This window comes from Physella acuta, unplaced genomic scaffold (genome assembly GCF_028476545.2).
Source record: "Physella acuta isolate Inbredline_101_S28 unplaced genomic scaffold, ASM2847654v3 ptg000059l, whole genome shotgun sequence".
NCBI classification, from domain to species: domain Eukaryota; kingdom Metazoa; phylum Mollusca; class Gastropoda; family Physidae; genus Physella; species Physella acuta.
In genome coordinates this window covers 35,997-52,361 of record NW_026731579.1, presented here as the reverse complement: position 1 = coordinate 52,361, position 16,365 = coordinate 35,997, and the positions used below count along the sequence as shown (strand labels likewise).

Sequence of the window (16,365 nt, the reverse complement as noted above, 5' to 3'; positions counted from 1 at the left end):
TTGTCGGGTGTCCGATAGGGCACTTCCCGGCGCCGCAGGCGCTTCAAATTTGGCAGGATCTTGCCTTGGGGCGACAGAACACGAGGGCCGGTTGGCCGAAAAGTCTACGATGAGGGGGTCAAAACTGACCTCGACTGACCGGCGCCTTATATGAGCTATAAATCGAAAAAAATTTGCCCACGTAGGAACCTTTTCATAACTCCTGAGGTCGTAGACCGACCCTCGGGCGAATTAATTAAGCATTCAAATTCTCAATGTTTTCGAAAGCCTAAGCGAAGCTGGGCAGCATGCCTAGTAATGAAAGATTACAAAACCAGCTCAAAATATCATGGCTATTTATTGTGACTACAGTTAAAAACAACAAAAAGTTGAAGCAAGCATTGAATGTACAAGGTGACAGAAAGTGGTAGAAAGTTAGAAAATATGGCTTTTGATGGATGAACACTGATGGTACTTACAATGGAAATGTCAAACAAAACTGTACATAAAATAAAACCTATGGACAGCATTAAAAATGAGGATATATATTTAACAAAGATAAAAATTAATTTTCAAGTTGTGTTGTATTTAAAAAAAAACATCCTGATGAGAATCTATTGATGAATTCTACTTTTAAGCATAAAAATCTGGTGAAAAAACTTCATAGTGTAAATAGAACACTATTAACATCACATATAATTTCATGGTCCAACCCTCAGTGCAGCAGTTAATCTTGTTAAAAATCATTGTTTTTTTTTTCAATATTTACATGATCTAGTTAAAAAACAATCCTGGTAAAATAGATTATATACACATAAAAGCCAATCTCAACAATGCATGTATAAAAAAAGAAATAAATACATTCTTGTACACTTTTTGTAAATAATGGTTGGAGAAGGCAGCAGTACATTTGTTACGTTAGCAGCAGTTTTTTTTTTATTTCTTCAACCTTTTCCTTTGTTGGTTAGAAATGTCATTCTCCTTGTCAATACTTGAGGTAGAGCTGAGAGATTTATGATTCTGTAGCTGGACATGCCTCGTTACCATGGAAACCCCATCCACAAATTTGGTGCGGAAAAGGACATTTGCATTGTTGAACATGCCATCTTTGAGTGAGACCACAATGAACTAGAAATGTTGGACAAAAAAATAGCTAGGTAGACAAAATATTTTGTTGAGATTCAGGCTTCTATTTGAACTCACATGTAAACAATCAGTTATAGACAAAAGGTTAGATATTTGTATCACGATTTCTTTGGTCGAGAGTGATGCATGAGTTTGAAAATTCTTTTGCTCAACCACCACTCTTCTAATACCCCTTTCAAACCTTATGGTCCATAGGTGAAGTAGAGTTTACCCGTTTCAGTAATGTTGGTATATGAAGGGAAGTACTATGCCCAGTGACATCTTACTGACACAAACCCAAAATTGGAACTAGAGACTTTCAGATTAGCAGCCGTATGCCCTACGATCAGACCACACCATCCCATACCAGCCACCATCAACCAACCAAAAAGTTACCTGTGAATGCTTGAAGTGTGACTTGACCATCCCATACCAGCCACCATCAACCAACCAAAAAGTTACCTGTGAATGCTTGAAGTGTGACTTGATCATCTGTCCAATGTTCTGTGTGTGGGAGAGATCTAAGGCAGCATCTACTTCATCCAGGATGTAGATTGGCGCAGGTTTAAACAACAGCATGGCCAGAATCAAAGAGAGGGCCACCAGGGATCTGAAGAGTTGAACAAAGGTCTCAGTTATTGCCAGATAAAGTTAGGGGGACAAGAGTTGAACAAAGGACTCAGTTACTGCCAGATAAAGTTAGGGGGACAAGAGTTGAACAAAGGTCTCAGTTATTGCCAGATAAAGTTAGGGAAACAAGAGTTGAACAAAGGTCTGTGTGAAGAAATGTTAAAGAGTTGTAACTGCTTATAACATTTCCTTGAGAAAAAACAACACACCAGACTTATGGTTAAGCTGCTAGATGAGGAGGAACTTTGTGTCACCCTTTAAGTAGATTGGCAGGTGACAACATGTAATGATAGAAGTGGTGGGATACAATTTTTTACTGAAGTTACATAGTCTCATTTAGAGCCAAATTCTTGTAAGGAACTAATACTATCACAATCAACACAGCACTACAGAAATCTTACCTTTGACCTCCACTTAGTTCACCTAAAGATTCTTTCCACACAGCCCCAAATCCAACCTTGACCTCTAACCCATCAAGCACAGTTTGACCTTCAGGTGGACACAGCTTGGCTTGAGTACCAGGCAGGAGTGTTGAGAAGATGGAACCAAAGTCCTAGAAAATAAACAGGTGAGATAAATTTAGTGCAAAAAAAAAAAAAAGATGTTTAAAAAAGACTGGTGATAAAAACACTGACACAAGAAACAAGCTCTGAGTAGTATTGATTTTTAAGGTAAGCATGTTAACAACTTGAAAACATACCTTATTGACTTGTTCCCATGCCTTGATTAATGCAGCTTTCTTCTTCTTGTCTAACTCTTCTATTACGGAGGCTATCTTTGCCTTGTCATTCAGCACAACTTTCCTTTTCTTCATTAAATCTGCATACTGAAACAGCCAATAACAAAAACCTTAACAAATCAAAGAATTAACTGATAAAAAAGGAAACTAATTTGTTGTACACAAAAAGACTGTCATTCAGCCTCTAGACAACACCATATCAGCCTTGTATTGAGGTTTGATGACATGAGCTGTATTGCGACAGAGAACAAATCTACTCACCTGCTCATCAGCATGCCCCAGTAGGTTCATGGCTCTAACATTGACACTTTTAGAGAGCTTGTTCTTGGTTTCCGTTAGTTTCTGGATCCTTTTTTCAGCCTCTTTTGGATCTTGAGCAGCAAAATCATAGACCGTGTTTGGTTGGCCAAAAAACTTTCTCTCATCCACAATCCAATCGTATTTTTCTAACAGTGTCTCTACCTAATTAAAAATAACGCAAGAGGCCAACAATAATTTTGAAACATGAACTCAAGAAATGTTGTTTTTAAGTTTAAGTAAGTTAAGAATGTAACATACATATTTGCTGGCATCTTTAGAATCTTTTTGAAACTTTGTGATTTTGTGCTCCAGTTCCTGAATCTTCAGCCCACATTCATTACTTTCTTTGTTTAAGTCCTTCTTCTCTGCTTCCTTTTGAGCAATGTCTTTGTTGTACAACTTGAGAGTTTCCTTGTGTTTATTGAGGGCATCCTGAGCTTGTTGAACCTCAACCTAAAATTGGTGATAACGCCACTTATATCCTTAGACATTTTAATACTACATTAAAGTGACTTAATGACATTGAATACTGCAAGAAACAGCTAAAGTTTTACAAAACAGAAATAAAATTGGTCACTAAAATTGAAAAGTTACAGTGATTGTATGTTGAATGTCAATGAAGAAGGAAAAACAAAAAAATCATATACAAGCTAAAACAAAAAGTTGTATTTGTATTACCATAGCAGCTTCCCTCTCAGTTTCTATATCCTTTAGATGCTCACCAATGGCTACAATAGAGTCAGCTATTTGCTTCATCTGCTCCTCATATGACTGCATTTCTTTCTGGAGACTTTCAATCTCAAGTTTGATGTTCTCATTTTCCTAGAAGTGAGCAAGTTTTAGTAACAAGTAAAAAATTGTTTATCAACAACACTGAACCTATGAGTATACCCCCCCCCCTCCATACATACAATTGTACCTACGTGTAGATCACACACACCTCATACATACAGCTGGACCTACCTGTAGATAACACACCCCCATACATACAGCTGGACCTACCTGTAGATCATACAGCTGGACCTACCTGTAGATCATCCTTAGCCTTGGCCGCTGCCTTCTCCATCAATTTCTTGCAGTCTGTGACCCGCTTGTCTGCTTCTTTCAGCTCCTTCTCCCTGACAGCCGAGGCGTTCTTTAATTTATCCTCCAAGTCCTTGACCTTCTGGTGAGCCTTCTTTTGAATTTCTTCGGCTTCTTTCAGGATTTTGTTTTGCTCATCTGTTTGATGAGTTCATAATAAAATAACAAGCTGCACAATGCAATCATTTTAACTTGTGCAAAATAAACTTATGGATTATAGTGTTTTCCTAAACTTAATCACTAGAGCTAAGATATAACCACATTTGACCCTTACTATCACATACAACCAAGTTGAACTAAACCTTTACTTGGCTACCATCCCACTGACCCAACTTACCAACTGAAGCTTTACTTGTCTACCATTGCATTGACCCAAGTGAAACTTTACTTTCCTATCATCCCATTGACCCAAGTGAAACTTTACTTTCCCATCATCCCATTGACCCAACTGAAACTATACCTGCCTACCATCCCACTGACCCAACTTACCAACTAAAACTTTACCTGCCTACCAGCCCACTGACCCAACTTACCAACTAAAACTTTACCTGCCTACCAAACGACTGACCCAAGTGAAACTTTACCTGCCTACCAAACGACTGACCCAAGTGAAACTTTACCTGCCTACCAAACGACTGACCCAAGTGAAACTTTACCTGCCTACCATCCCACTGACCCAACTTACCAACTAAAACTTTACCTGCCTACCAAACGACTGACCCAAGTGAAACTTTACCTGCCTACCAAACGACTGACCCAAGTGAAACTTTACCTGCCTACCATCCCATTGACCCAACTGTAACTTTACCTGCCCACCAACCCATTGACCCAACTGTAACTTTACCTGCCCACCAACCCATTGACCCAACTTACCAACTGAAGCTTTCAGGGCGTTGACCTCCTCCAGCTGCTGGTGATGACTGCTCTGTTCCAGCCGTGTCCTCAGCTGTTCCACCTCCAGCACCTTCAGGTCATACTGCTGTTTGGCTTCAGTGTACCTAAAGGAAGATAGCATCTAGCTATTTGCACATACTGGAGCTAACTCAACAGCACAGAACTAAAAGAGGATGTAGCTAGCATAGCAGATTGGCAACTTCAATATACTTTTGTCATTATATTTATCAGCCAGTTTAATTTAACATTCAAAAGACTTGTTTAAGTCAAATGTGTAAACATAAACATGTTTGGAATTGAGTGGTGCACATCACTACTGATAAACATAATAAATATATTTAATAAAAACTTACTCTTACATTTTTTACTATCATTGGAAAAATAAACATTGGAAAAATAAACTTTGGAAATAAACTTTGGCAACTAGTTCCTGTTCCAGTTTGTGTAGCCTCTGGGACTAAAGTTTTAACACAACTGACACAAGAAACTTACTTGACAGCAACCTTCTTCAAGGCCACTAGTTCCTGCTCCAGTTTGTGTAGCCTCTGGGACTAAAGTTTTAACACAACTGACACAAGAAACTTACTTGACAGCAACCTTCTTCAAGGCCACTAGTTCCTGCTCCAGTTTGTGTAGCCTCTGGGACTTGACAGCAAACTCTGCCTCAGCTTGACGCAGTTCACTCAACATTGCTAAAACTGACGCTGATTTCGCACGAGCACCTAAAACAGGTTTCACAAGCCATTTACTTCCATGTAGTTAAAAACTAGGCAGGGAGTACGTTCTTTAAGGACTATTAATAGAACAGTATGTGATCAAAGAAGGTGCAGCACATAAAAATATCCAGGGAATAAAATTAATTATAATTAACAGTTTAAAAGCTACAAGTGCATGAAACACAACAAGCAATTAAGTTTGTGTCAAACAACAAATTTCGTGTAAAGCTAAATATGTGTAAAATAAATTACCTCCAGAAAGTGTACCAGCAGGATCTACAGTATCTCCTTCAATGGTGACACACTTTTTCATGATCTTAGGGTCATATGCTACTCTACTGGCACTATCCATATCAGCGCAGACAAACACAGACCCAAAAGCAAACTCCATGATAGACTGGTACTTCTTATCATAAGATATAAGGCTCAAAGCTGTCTTTACCTTATCCTTACCAACCTATATACATTTATAGAAAGGGACACAACCTGTTTAATATTTTAAGGATAAGGGACACAACCTGTTCAACATTTTAATAATGATAATTTAATAAGTGGTTAATTTGTCAAAAAATTAATATACAAGCTTAGGTATAGTAAGAAATATTTTGAAATTCAAAACCACTAATTGAAACGCAGAAATACTTCATTCAGACTTGAAACCATAGCAATATATCATACGATCATTAAATGTATGGTGAGGGATTTATTTCACTTAATTGTAACTTCTTAGAGACTAACACTAATCATTAGCAACAATGCAGTGTGATTGCAGGAAAGAGTGCCCAAGAAAGATTACAAGTGCACCATCTAAAGTTGAGAGAACAAACAAGTTTTATACATTTAAATTACACCAACAAAATTTGACAAATTGCTTTTCAGCTGCACAGTCCATAAACCAATTGTTCAACAACTTAATAAAAAACAAATGATGAATACTATTGGACTAGCACGAACTTACCAAAGCCTCAGCTCTTTTCAGTGTGGCGTCATCTATAGATCTGCTGGTGATTTTGTTGATTGGAAGAATTGTGCAGCGTCTCTTGAGTTCTCCAAACTTGAGCAGCTTTTTACCGGTCAGCTCATTGTCCACAACAACATTATATAACTGAAAATAAAATCATGCACACAAATTTAAAACCTGTCATTATCTTGCTCAAATCTAGACATGTATCAGGACAAAGATCACTACCTTAGCTCCTGCTGTAACCTCCAAAGCTGTAGAGTAAAGATTGTCCTTGACATCAAAGAGTTTACACACCAGGCCAGATACTTTGCTCCGATCAAAATTTTTTTCAGGGTCTTTGTAATCAAATCTCAAGTGAGGATACCTGGAAAATATGTGATCCATTTAATCCATACCAACAGTTACTTCATGTTAGTATCTTGTAATTACCTGTTATTTCTTTATAAAAATAATTTGTTGTAACTATATCTTGTAAAATAACAATGCAAAAATAAAACTGTAGATGAGTATTTGACAAGTTAGAAAGATGACAAAGTTAAAGACATTGGCTCTAACCTGGCCTCAAGGATAGATATCTTATCCTTCAGCTGATCAACCTCTCCTACCAGTGTTGATTTTTCTGCTGACATTTTTGCTTCAGATCCTTCATCATAGCCACATTTTTTCATATCATCCTGAAATTCACAAAATCTTTTGCTATTAATCATTAATAACAATGTAAGCTAAAGAAACTTTCAGCAGAAAACTTTAAAAGTTCTGACCTCAAGCTTTGTAAGATTCTTTTTGACAGCCTCATAAGTTGATTGGTTCTTTTTATAATCTAGATCTGTTTTCTTAAGTTCTTTCTCTTTGGTCTGAATCTCTTCTTGAGCATGCTTTAACCTTAGAAGTAGAAAAAATAACTTTAAATGAGAAAAATACTCAAAATAATAATTGGTGTACTGCCAGTTGCATAAATCTTGGATAATAAAATTAAAACAATAAAAACTGCCACATCAAGATAAAACACCATAAAATACTAAATCTCATTTGATTACAATGTCCTAACTCCTTTAATTACTAGACTCATGCCATAGCTCTTTTGATTGTAGGCCTATAGGTCATATCCTAGCTATATATATGCCATGCCCTAGATTATTTAATTTTAAGAGAGACATGTCCTAACTTCTTTGATTAAAGAAGTCATGTCCTAGCTCATTTGATTACAGGAGTCATGTCTTACCTCATCTGAGCTTGCCTGGTGTCAGCCACAGCTTTACTGATGTCACTTCTGGCAGCTGTAGGGGAGCAAAACAAATGTATCAAGTGGGGAAAAAAGATCACACTCATAATTCTTTAAATAATCACTAGAAGATTTTGCCAGGAAGAGCTTAAAATAGGCTCTAGCACATGTACACATCAACATTGGTTACAAAACTTAAGAAATACTAGTTAAAATCCTGAAGTAGACACACCCACCAAAAATCCAATTAATTACTGCACAAAAATTACTGAAGCTACTAAGAATTAAAACAACTCACTTATCAGCTGATCATTAAGGGAAGCTGCACCTCCATCATCATTTGAAGACAGCCCAGCACTAACTGCCTGAAAATGCTTTTTGGCAGCCTCGTATTCACTTTCAGCATTAATTTTCTCAGTTCTCATCTTCTCCACATTGGCAGCAATTTTCTGCAAGTCCTTTTCCCTACTAGCTATTGATGCCTTGTTCTGCAAAATAAAATGAAAAATATTTTAACAAAGGTCTTATTTATTCCAACATGTTTACTTTCTGTTCGTTTTAAATAATGCACTTACGTCTGCAATATTTTTAGATATTTCTTTCTGTCTTTTCTGTTCTGATTTTAGAGCTTCTTTTTTTGCATTAATGGCTCCCTCAACTTTGACCTGTAAAGATTTCTTCTCCCCAAGCTCAGCCTCAAGTTTTCCCACTACATTGCCTGATTCCTGTGGGTTAGAGGAGAAAAGGAATAAATACAGCAAATTAGCCATAAAATACTTGAAAAATTAGAATTGTATTCAAAAAGCCATAAATTCTCAGCAACAATTACCTTGTTTCTCTTCTTCTCTAATTCTTCTATCGCTACATCTATTTCAGATATGCTGGTCTTGATCTGAAATATAAAAAAATGTCACTACTATGGGCTTTCTCTCAATGGGTTGTTATAACATTTTTTTTTTTACAATACTAACGATTGCTTACATAGGCATAATTTTAAAAATGGTAAAGCATGTTATCACTACAAAGGTTAAAACATTCCCATTATTAACCAATAACTAATTTAAACTCATTTATATGGAAGAAAAATAAATTTTAAAACACCTCTTCCATTCTGCCATTAGTCTTTGTTATAGAATCCTGCATCTCTACTAATTCAGAAGCAGATTTCTTTTTCTTTTCCTATATAAAAAGTTAGGAAAAACCTTTAGATTAAGAATAAATCATACATTTCATTTTCATTGTGTATCAGTAAAACATTATAACACAGATGGTTGTAGAACTACATTCCACTTCATGTTGAAACTATACTGACAGCAAAATATGTCAGTACAGGAGAACTTATAAAAACATCAGCATCAGTAACCATCTGCGTTATTTATTTTAAGCTGGCCTACATTATTTTTAATTAAATTTTCATAGTAAAGATTTGAGAAAAATAATTTGAAAAACAAAAATTTCAACTTACTTCAGCACTGACAAATTGATAAGCTATATAGAGTTTGTTGAGATGCTCAAGTTCCCGAATAATTTTTTGATATTCAAGATAAGATGATCTCTCTTCACGAAGCTTAGTAAGAGTTGGAGTAATGTCCTCATTCAGAACCTGTACTCAAATACAATAGGAATATTTTAAAATAATCATTAAAAAAATTGTCTTTTTGATATGCTAATTAATCTAATTGTCATACAAAACATACATTATCAATTTCTCTAAGTTTTGCATCTTTCTTTTCTATTGTTCTTTGTGCTGCCTCTTTTTTTGTTTCATATAACCTTGTACCAGCAGCTTCTTCTATCATTGAAAGAATCTGAAGAAGAAAAAAAAAAACAATTCAAAAAAATAAATTCACACAAACCATGCATACTATAAAATTAATTCATCGTAAGACGTAATGAACTTAACCTCAGGTGGTTTCATGTTCAAGACTTTGGTAATACGCCCTTGCATGATGAGAAAGTGAGGGTTGTTTACATTCAGCTGCACAGATCGGAAAAGATCCTGCACTCTCATGTTGTTGGCATTGCTTCCATTGATCAGGTATTTATTCCGGCCACCAATAACAACCTAGGATATCAAAACAGGTATTATTTAAAACATTTAGGGTGGTAATTAGGAAGTAGGAAAGAATAAATTAAACTTTGAAGTCAGCTGACCTGTCTAGTGACTGTGATTTCATCGTACTGTTCATAGCCAAGAGGTGTTTGATTCTTATCTTGATTGTCAAAGGTGATGCTGACTGTAGCTTTAGTCACACCTGCCTGGCCACTCTTGTACACCAAGTCTTGAAGACTTCCTGCTCTCACCTGGGACATTTTTCATGTTAGATATAAATATAAAACATTCACTCTATAGGCCTAATAAAAAACTTCATTATTAATAATGAAGCTCCTTTTGTTATTTCAATGGTTACACATTGAATTTGAATGTGTGAGCACAGTCAATACATGAATACAGCTCTAGGTATAAGTTCCCCGGACAATTAGGCCTAATCATCAAAACAACACACAAAACTATTCAATTAGGCTACATTTCCCCATGCTAATTCATGTGAATTTTCAACTAACACAGTTAGCTTTTTGAAACAACATGAAGCATTGGACCTCTCACCGCAGCACTGGGGAAAATGTTTAAAAAGTTAAAAGAAACACGAAAGGAAAGAGGAATAAACGCATATTCTTAACTAAGTGACTACTCGGCACTCGGAAGAGGATTTTTCTCCCCGTCTCCACTTAGTCGGCAAAAGATAGCTCTGTGCATGCGCAGTGACCTATGGCTAGGGTTAGAATGGGGCTTAGGGGTAGGATTAGGGATAGGATTAGGGATAAGATTAGGGTTGGTGTTAGTAGGGATTTTGGTAAAAAAACACTAATCATCATATAAAAATAAAAATTACATATTCTTGTAGAGCTCAACTATATGAAAACAAAACAAAAAAGATTTTCTGTCTAGCTCAAATAGTTTTTTTTTTTGCGAATTTTTTTGTGAGGGGTGGAATGCCCTTACTTTTGCATTGGCCAATTGTGACAAGTCATGGTATACCTGAATAAATTGAGCATAGTTATTTTACTTGCAGTTGTATTTTGTTCATATTTGTAGAGTTTAGCTAGAATGATATATAGAACTTGTATATGCTGTTGAAATGAATAAAAATAATACAGAAGCATATTTTTGTGTTGGCTTCCTTCCATAACCCCAAAAAAACTGTGCTGCGCAAATATGAACATGTTTCTAAAGCAATGTTTTACAGTGAATGAAAGAACTACATAGTTAGCAATCTAAAGTAAATGACTTGAACACTGTAATGTGCATAGGGGCCTATAACTGCCCCATTATTTTGGGCAGGTGAAGTAGAGTCCATCTTTAAGCCATTTTGTTATAAAACTGTGCTGCGCAAATATGAAAATGTTTCTAAAGCAATGCTTTATATAAATACAGTGAATGAAAGAACTACATAGTTAGCAATCTAAAGTAAATGACTTGAACACTGTAATGTGCATATAATTGCCTTATTATTTTGGGCAGGTGAAGTAGAGTCCATCTTTAAGCCATTTTGTTAAAAGTGAACTGAAGTTATCTGATTAATGTTTTTATGTGTGTATTGTGTATGAATTCTGATTTTCAGCATATAAATATAACTATAAGTAAGGGTAAGTAGAACTTGAAAACTTAAAATTACAGTTAGCACATAGCTAGTGTAGTGTATTCTAGCAACAGACAGGTAACCTATGTCTGACTCAGCAAAATTTTACTTAAGCAAAACTAGAACCATAGTTGAAAAAATGAAAGACAGGTATATTAAAATATTTTTAAAACAACAAGTAGGAGATTTGTTTGTACATTACATAAGAATACTGTTGTTAGTGTATCAAAACTAAAAGCCGGCAGATTGGGATGAAGAAATATAACATTGGCGTCAATGGGGGCACCGTGACCTACTTACGGTGACTACTTTCAAATGAGTATTTACTAATGTCAAAGTCGAAATATCCAAAAATAAATATCATTTCTATAAAAATGGGATGTATCTGCTTTGGAAACTTTCATTATCTAAATGGAAACTTTTCAAAAATCGCGTTTTTAACGCATTTGAAGTTAACCTTTATACAGCGGTAAGACCAAAGCAGAGACAGCATGCAATAAGATCGCTAAGCCATCAAAACAACTGGAAAACCATTCTACTTTTCATTTAACATTAGGAAATGACCTTTTAAACTTAATTAATTACCATAAATTAAAAACTTATTAGTATGCAAAACCAAATCTCGTGCGCCCGGTATCAGAAAGTAATGGGAGATTTCGGGTCATGTTTTTACCGCGATCTCGGCCGATACCGACAACCCTAGTGTTAGGGATCTGCGGTTGTAAACACACGCATTCGCAGTACCATCAAAAACATCCCCGCAAAGGCAAGTCGTAGTTTCTCTCCATTGCGCATGCGTATCTTATTCTGGCTAGCATCATCAAGGCCTATTCTAAAAGACCAAAGTTAGGCCTAAATAAATAAAACTTAAAACACACGCATGTCACAATAGTTTAAAATTAGTTTTTGCCTTGTGTTAGTTTTTCAATAAGCAAAAGCTCTTTTATTTAATTAAGTAAAAACGTAAGTAAAGAGTAGATGTAGAGGAGTTTACACTTTTCGGACACACACCAAAAATTACGTAGGACCGAACACTTCGTCGGTTTTTGGCTCATAGAAACTTTAATTAGCATGTCTCACGCGAAACCACGGCGCCTGCACGTAAACTGTTCATTTATGAACACTTCCGTGTCAAGTACTTCCGTTTCCTTTCTCAAGAATTATTTTTAGAAATTTTTTAACGTTGCATGGTACGCACATTTCTATTTTTACACCAGCCGGATGAAGTGACCTAGGGTTGGACTTAGGGGCAAAACTTGAACCAATCAATGCTTAGCTAAAAGGTTACACTATAAATAGCTTCTATATATGTATGGAACATCGTAAATGTCAAGGTTAATGGGTTTTTTTGTGCTTGAACAATAAAAAAGGGGTGTTCGCTAACTTATTTGACCTTACATGGGATCGGACAGCAACACAAAAATATTATTAAATAAGAATTTAGAGCATAAAAGGGGCTGATTATTGAAGGGAAAGGGTCAAAATAAGGTCAAGAAGGCAGTGGAATGCGAAAGAGGAGGGGGAATCATGTGACCTGGCTGGCTTAGCAGCGTACTGCGCGAGCCGCAATGGCTGAATGGGATGAACTTTGGGAGTGTGGGAAAAAGGTTTTATACTATTAAAATTACCTCACAAACAATCAATAACACAATATAAATGCATATAATATATGTTTTTATTCATTAAATTGACTTTAAATTATTCTAAATGAACAAAAAGTGCTATGTCCGATGACGGGTAAAGGTGTCCGAACACATGTAAAACTGTATTACATGTGTTCGAACACACGTTAAGACCCCCCAGTCACTATAACAAGAATAGCTTAAGTTCTATGCGTATGAATACAAAATGACACACACATTATTAAAGTAGAATGGTTGCGGATAGATATGATACTTTTTTTTGTTTTCTATGTTAAGCGGTTACTGAATGAGACCGCATGGAATTTTTACGTTGCGTTTTTTCGCTATGTGTGTCCGAAAAGTGTAAGCTCCTCTAGAGCAAATTACATTGTCCGAACACTACATGGGACCGAACACTTCGTCGGTTTTTGGCTCATAGAAACTTTAATTAGCATGTCTCATGCGAAACAACGGCGCCTGCACGTAAACTGTTCATTTATGAACACTTCCGTGTCAAGTACTTCCGTTTCCTCTCTCAAGAATTATTTTTAGAAAATTTTTAACGTTGCATGGTACGCACATTTCTATTTTTACACCAGCCGGATGAAGTGACCTAGGGTTGGACTTAGGGGCAAAACTTGAACCAATCAACGCTTAGCTAAAAGGTTACACTATAAATAGCTTCTATATATGTATGGAACATCGTAAATGTCAAGGTTAATGGGTTATTTTGTGCTTGAACAATAAAAAAGGGGTGTTCGCTAACTTTTTTGACCTTACATGGGACCGGACAGCAACACAAAAATATTATTAAATAAGAATTTAGAGCATAAAAGGGGCTGGTTATTGAAGGGAAAGGGTCAAAATAAGGTCAAGAATGCAGTGGAATGCGAAAGAGGAGGGGGAATCATGTGACCTGGCTGGCTTAGCAGCGTACTGCGCGAGCCGCAATGGCTGAATGGGATGAACTTTGGGAGTGTGGGAAAAAGGTTTTATACTATTAAAATTACCTCACAAACAATCAATAACACAATATAAATGCATATAATATATGTTTTTATTCATTAAATTGACTTTAAATTATTCTAAATGAACAAAAAGTGCTTTGTCCGATGACGGGTAAAGGTGTCCGAACACATTTGAAATTGTATTACATGTGTCCGAACACATGTTAAGACCCCCCAGTCACTATAACAAGAATAGCTAAAGTTCTATGCGTATGAATACAAAATGGTAAAATCACGATATAGCGTCGGTTATTATTCCGGAACTGTACAGCAGTAAAAAACAGTAAAACCATGGCGTAGTCTGTCGAGCCGTTCCGGAAACCACCGGAAATACTGTAAACCATCATTTATTTGCCGCCATATTATTTTTAATACCTAATGTTTAAAAATGTACAAGGATTGATTTTAGTTGCATTTTAAATACTGTTTTGCTAATTATTTTGTATTTCTAATTATTTTAAGTGTATGTGCTAATTATTGCTGCTACTAAACATCATTCTAGTTATTCTTACTACTTTTAACTTTAGTTAATCTAATCGTCTTATTTACTAACAGAACAAGAGCTGGTTGTCGCAAATCTTCTGCAGGTTTTTTCTGTTTCTTAAAAAAAAATTAATTACTACACTCGAGTTTATTAATAATATTTAGATTTTCTATCTGTTATTAATTTTATGTCAATTAAACGGTAAATTAAGTTAAAACATTAATTTAATGCACTTGACTTTATTTTTATTTCACCGGTCAAATAAACTATGGTTTACAGTAACGAATGTTACCGAAACTCAACGAACATTACCCAATAATTTCCGACGCTATATCGTGATTTTACCTACAAAATGACACACACATTATTAAAGTAGAATGATTGCGGATAGATATGATACTTTTTTTTCCTTCCTATGTTAAGCGGTTACTGAATGAGACCGCATGGAAGTTTTAAGTTGCGTTTTTTCGCGGGTGTGTGTCCGGACAGTGTAATTTGCTCTAGATCTAAAAATGAGTAGACTCTAGTCAAAAGGTTTTGTTTTGAAGAAATAAAAAAAAAACACCTGCGACAAATTTGAAATTCCCAGAAGGAAGCAAATAGAATCAAGTATATTTGACTTTCCACTTCCATTTAAACCAGTTATTGCATTAAAAAGTGGATCAAATCCATTAATTTCTGTTCTCTGTGCATACGACTTAAAGCCATCGATAACAATTGATTTAATGTGCATCTTTAATGTGATTAATGCATTGACAGTTGTTGGCTTAGAAAGTTTTACACTTGAAAAAGGCGCTTTGTTGTAAACTTCCGGTTTCCTTTAAGGTCACCCTAAAACCTAAAAATTGAATAAATAGTTGAAAGTAGGCCATATTTTAAATTAATGTCTCTGAGCTTAGGCCTACGTTAAAAAAAAAAACAGCAGAAAACTTCGAATGAGAAATAATTTGATTTATAAGATACTAGCCGTCCCGGCCAGGCCCTGCTCTGGCTTCTGTGAAAAACCATTCTGTTAAAGACCATTACCTGTGTGTTTAGTAATCATCATAAACCCGGCATTGCCCACCCAAACCACAACCAACCAAAACAACAAAACGCAAACATAACGCTAACACAATTACAAATACAAACGAAAACAAAAACCTAACAACAAACCCAACCACAACCACAAACACCAATACAAACACAAAGAAAAAACAAACAAAAAACAAACGAAAACAAAAACCTAACAACAAACCCAACCACAAACACCAATACCAACAAAAAAAAAAAAAAAACAACGAAAAAGCAAACGAAAACAAACCAAATCCAAACGCAAAACCAACCAAAAACACAAATACAAACCCAAACAAAAAAACACAAACAAAAACGAAAAAAGAAAGAACAAAAACGAACCAAATCAAAACGCAACCACTAACGCAAACCCACCTAAACACAAAGAAAACACTAACGCGAAAATAAACGCCCGGGGCGGAATCACCTGTTTTAGCTTAATGAACGACTATAGTACCCCAACTTATTCATAGTCTTTTGCACTCACTAAACTAACACGCCTGTTTCAATTTGATGAACAATTATAATACTCCAAGCTTATCCGTAAAATACCTACAACATTTGCACTTGATCAATCCCCGCTAATTATGTAATTATTTTTTTTTCCCAACACCAAAACAAAGTAATTAAAAAGTAAATTCTTTTCCACAAAATGCAATGGTTTTATAAAGGGAAGTAATTGTGTTTTCCTAATTTATCAAAGGGAAGTAAGTGCTATAGGACTAAATAAAGACATAATTAGAATTGTTGTAAAAGATGATATTTTTTTAAAACTTGTGTTTAATGAACATGCCGACAATTATTACTATAATTTGAAAAATGAAAATTATTTCCCAACACTTTCAATAGTAATTTTTTAACTCAGAAATTTAGACAAATGCGCACGATAATTGTCTAACACTTAAA

The 16,365-nt window shown here is 35.5% G+C and overlaps 1 protein-coding gene across 1 annotated transcript; it reads right to left on the bottom strand.

Annotated features, from left to right (window-relative positions):
• Positions 1 to 318: 318 nt before the first annotated feature.
• LOC131948590 (structural maintenance of chromosomes protein 2) lies at positions 319 to 15,213 on the bottom strand. The gene is made up of 25 exons (XM_059310190.1): positions 14,972 to 15,213; positions 9,807 to 9,956; positions 9,556 to 9,717; positions 9,350 to 9,460; positions 9,118 to 9,255; positions 8,754 to 8,831; positions 8,482 to 8,544; positions 8,228 to 8,377; positions 7,951 to 8,140; positions 7,653 to 7,707; positions 7,192 to 7,312; positions 6,986 to 7,104; positions 6,656 to 6,794; positions 6,425 to 6,571; positions 5,719 to 5,923; positions 5,337 to 5,472; positions 4,730 to 4,854; positions 3,801 to 3,994; positions 3,452 to 3,595; positions 3,032 to 3,226; positions 2,735 to 2,935; positions 2,435 to 2,560; positions 2,136 to 2,287; positions 1,567 to 1,714; positions 319 to 1,107 (listed from the first exon to the last, which is right to left on the bottom strand). Exons 1-25 carry the CDS (start codon positions 15,137 to 15,139, stop codon positions 916 to 918), a joined length of 3,609 nt encoding a protein of 1,202 aa, XP_059166173.1. The 5' UTR covers positions 15,140 to 15,213; the 3' UTR covers positions 319 to 915.
• Positions 15,214 to 16,365: the final 1,152 nt, after the last annotated feature.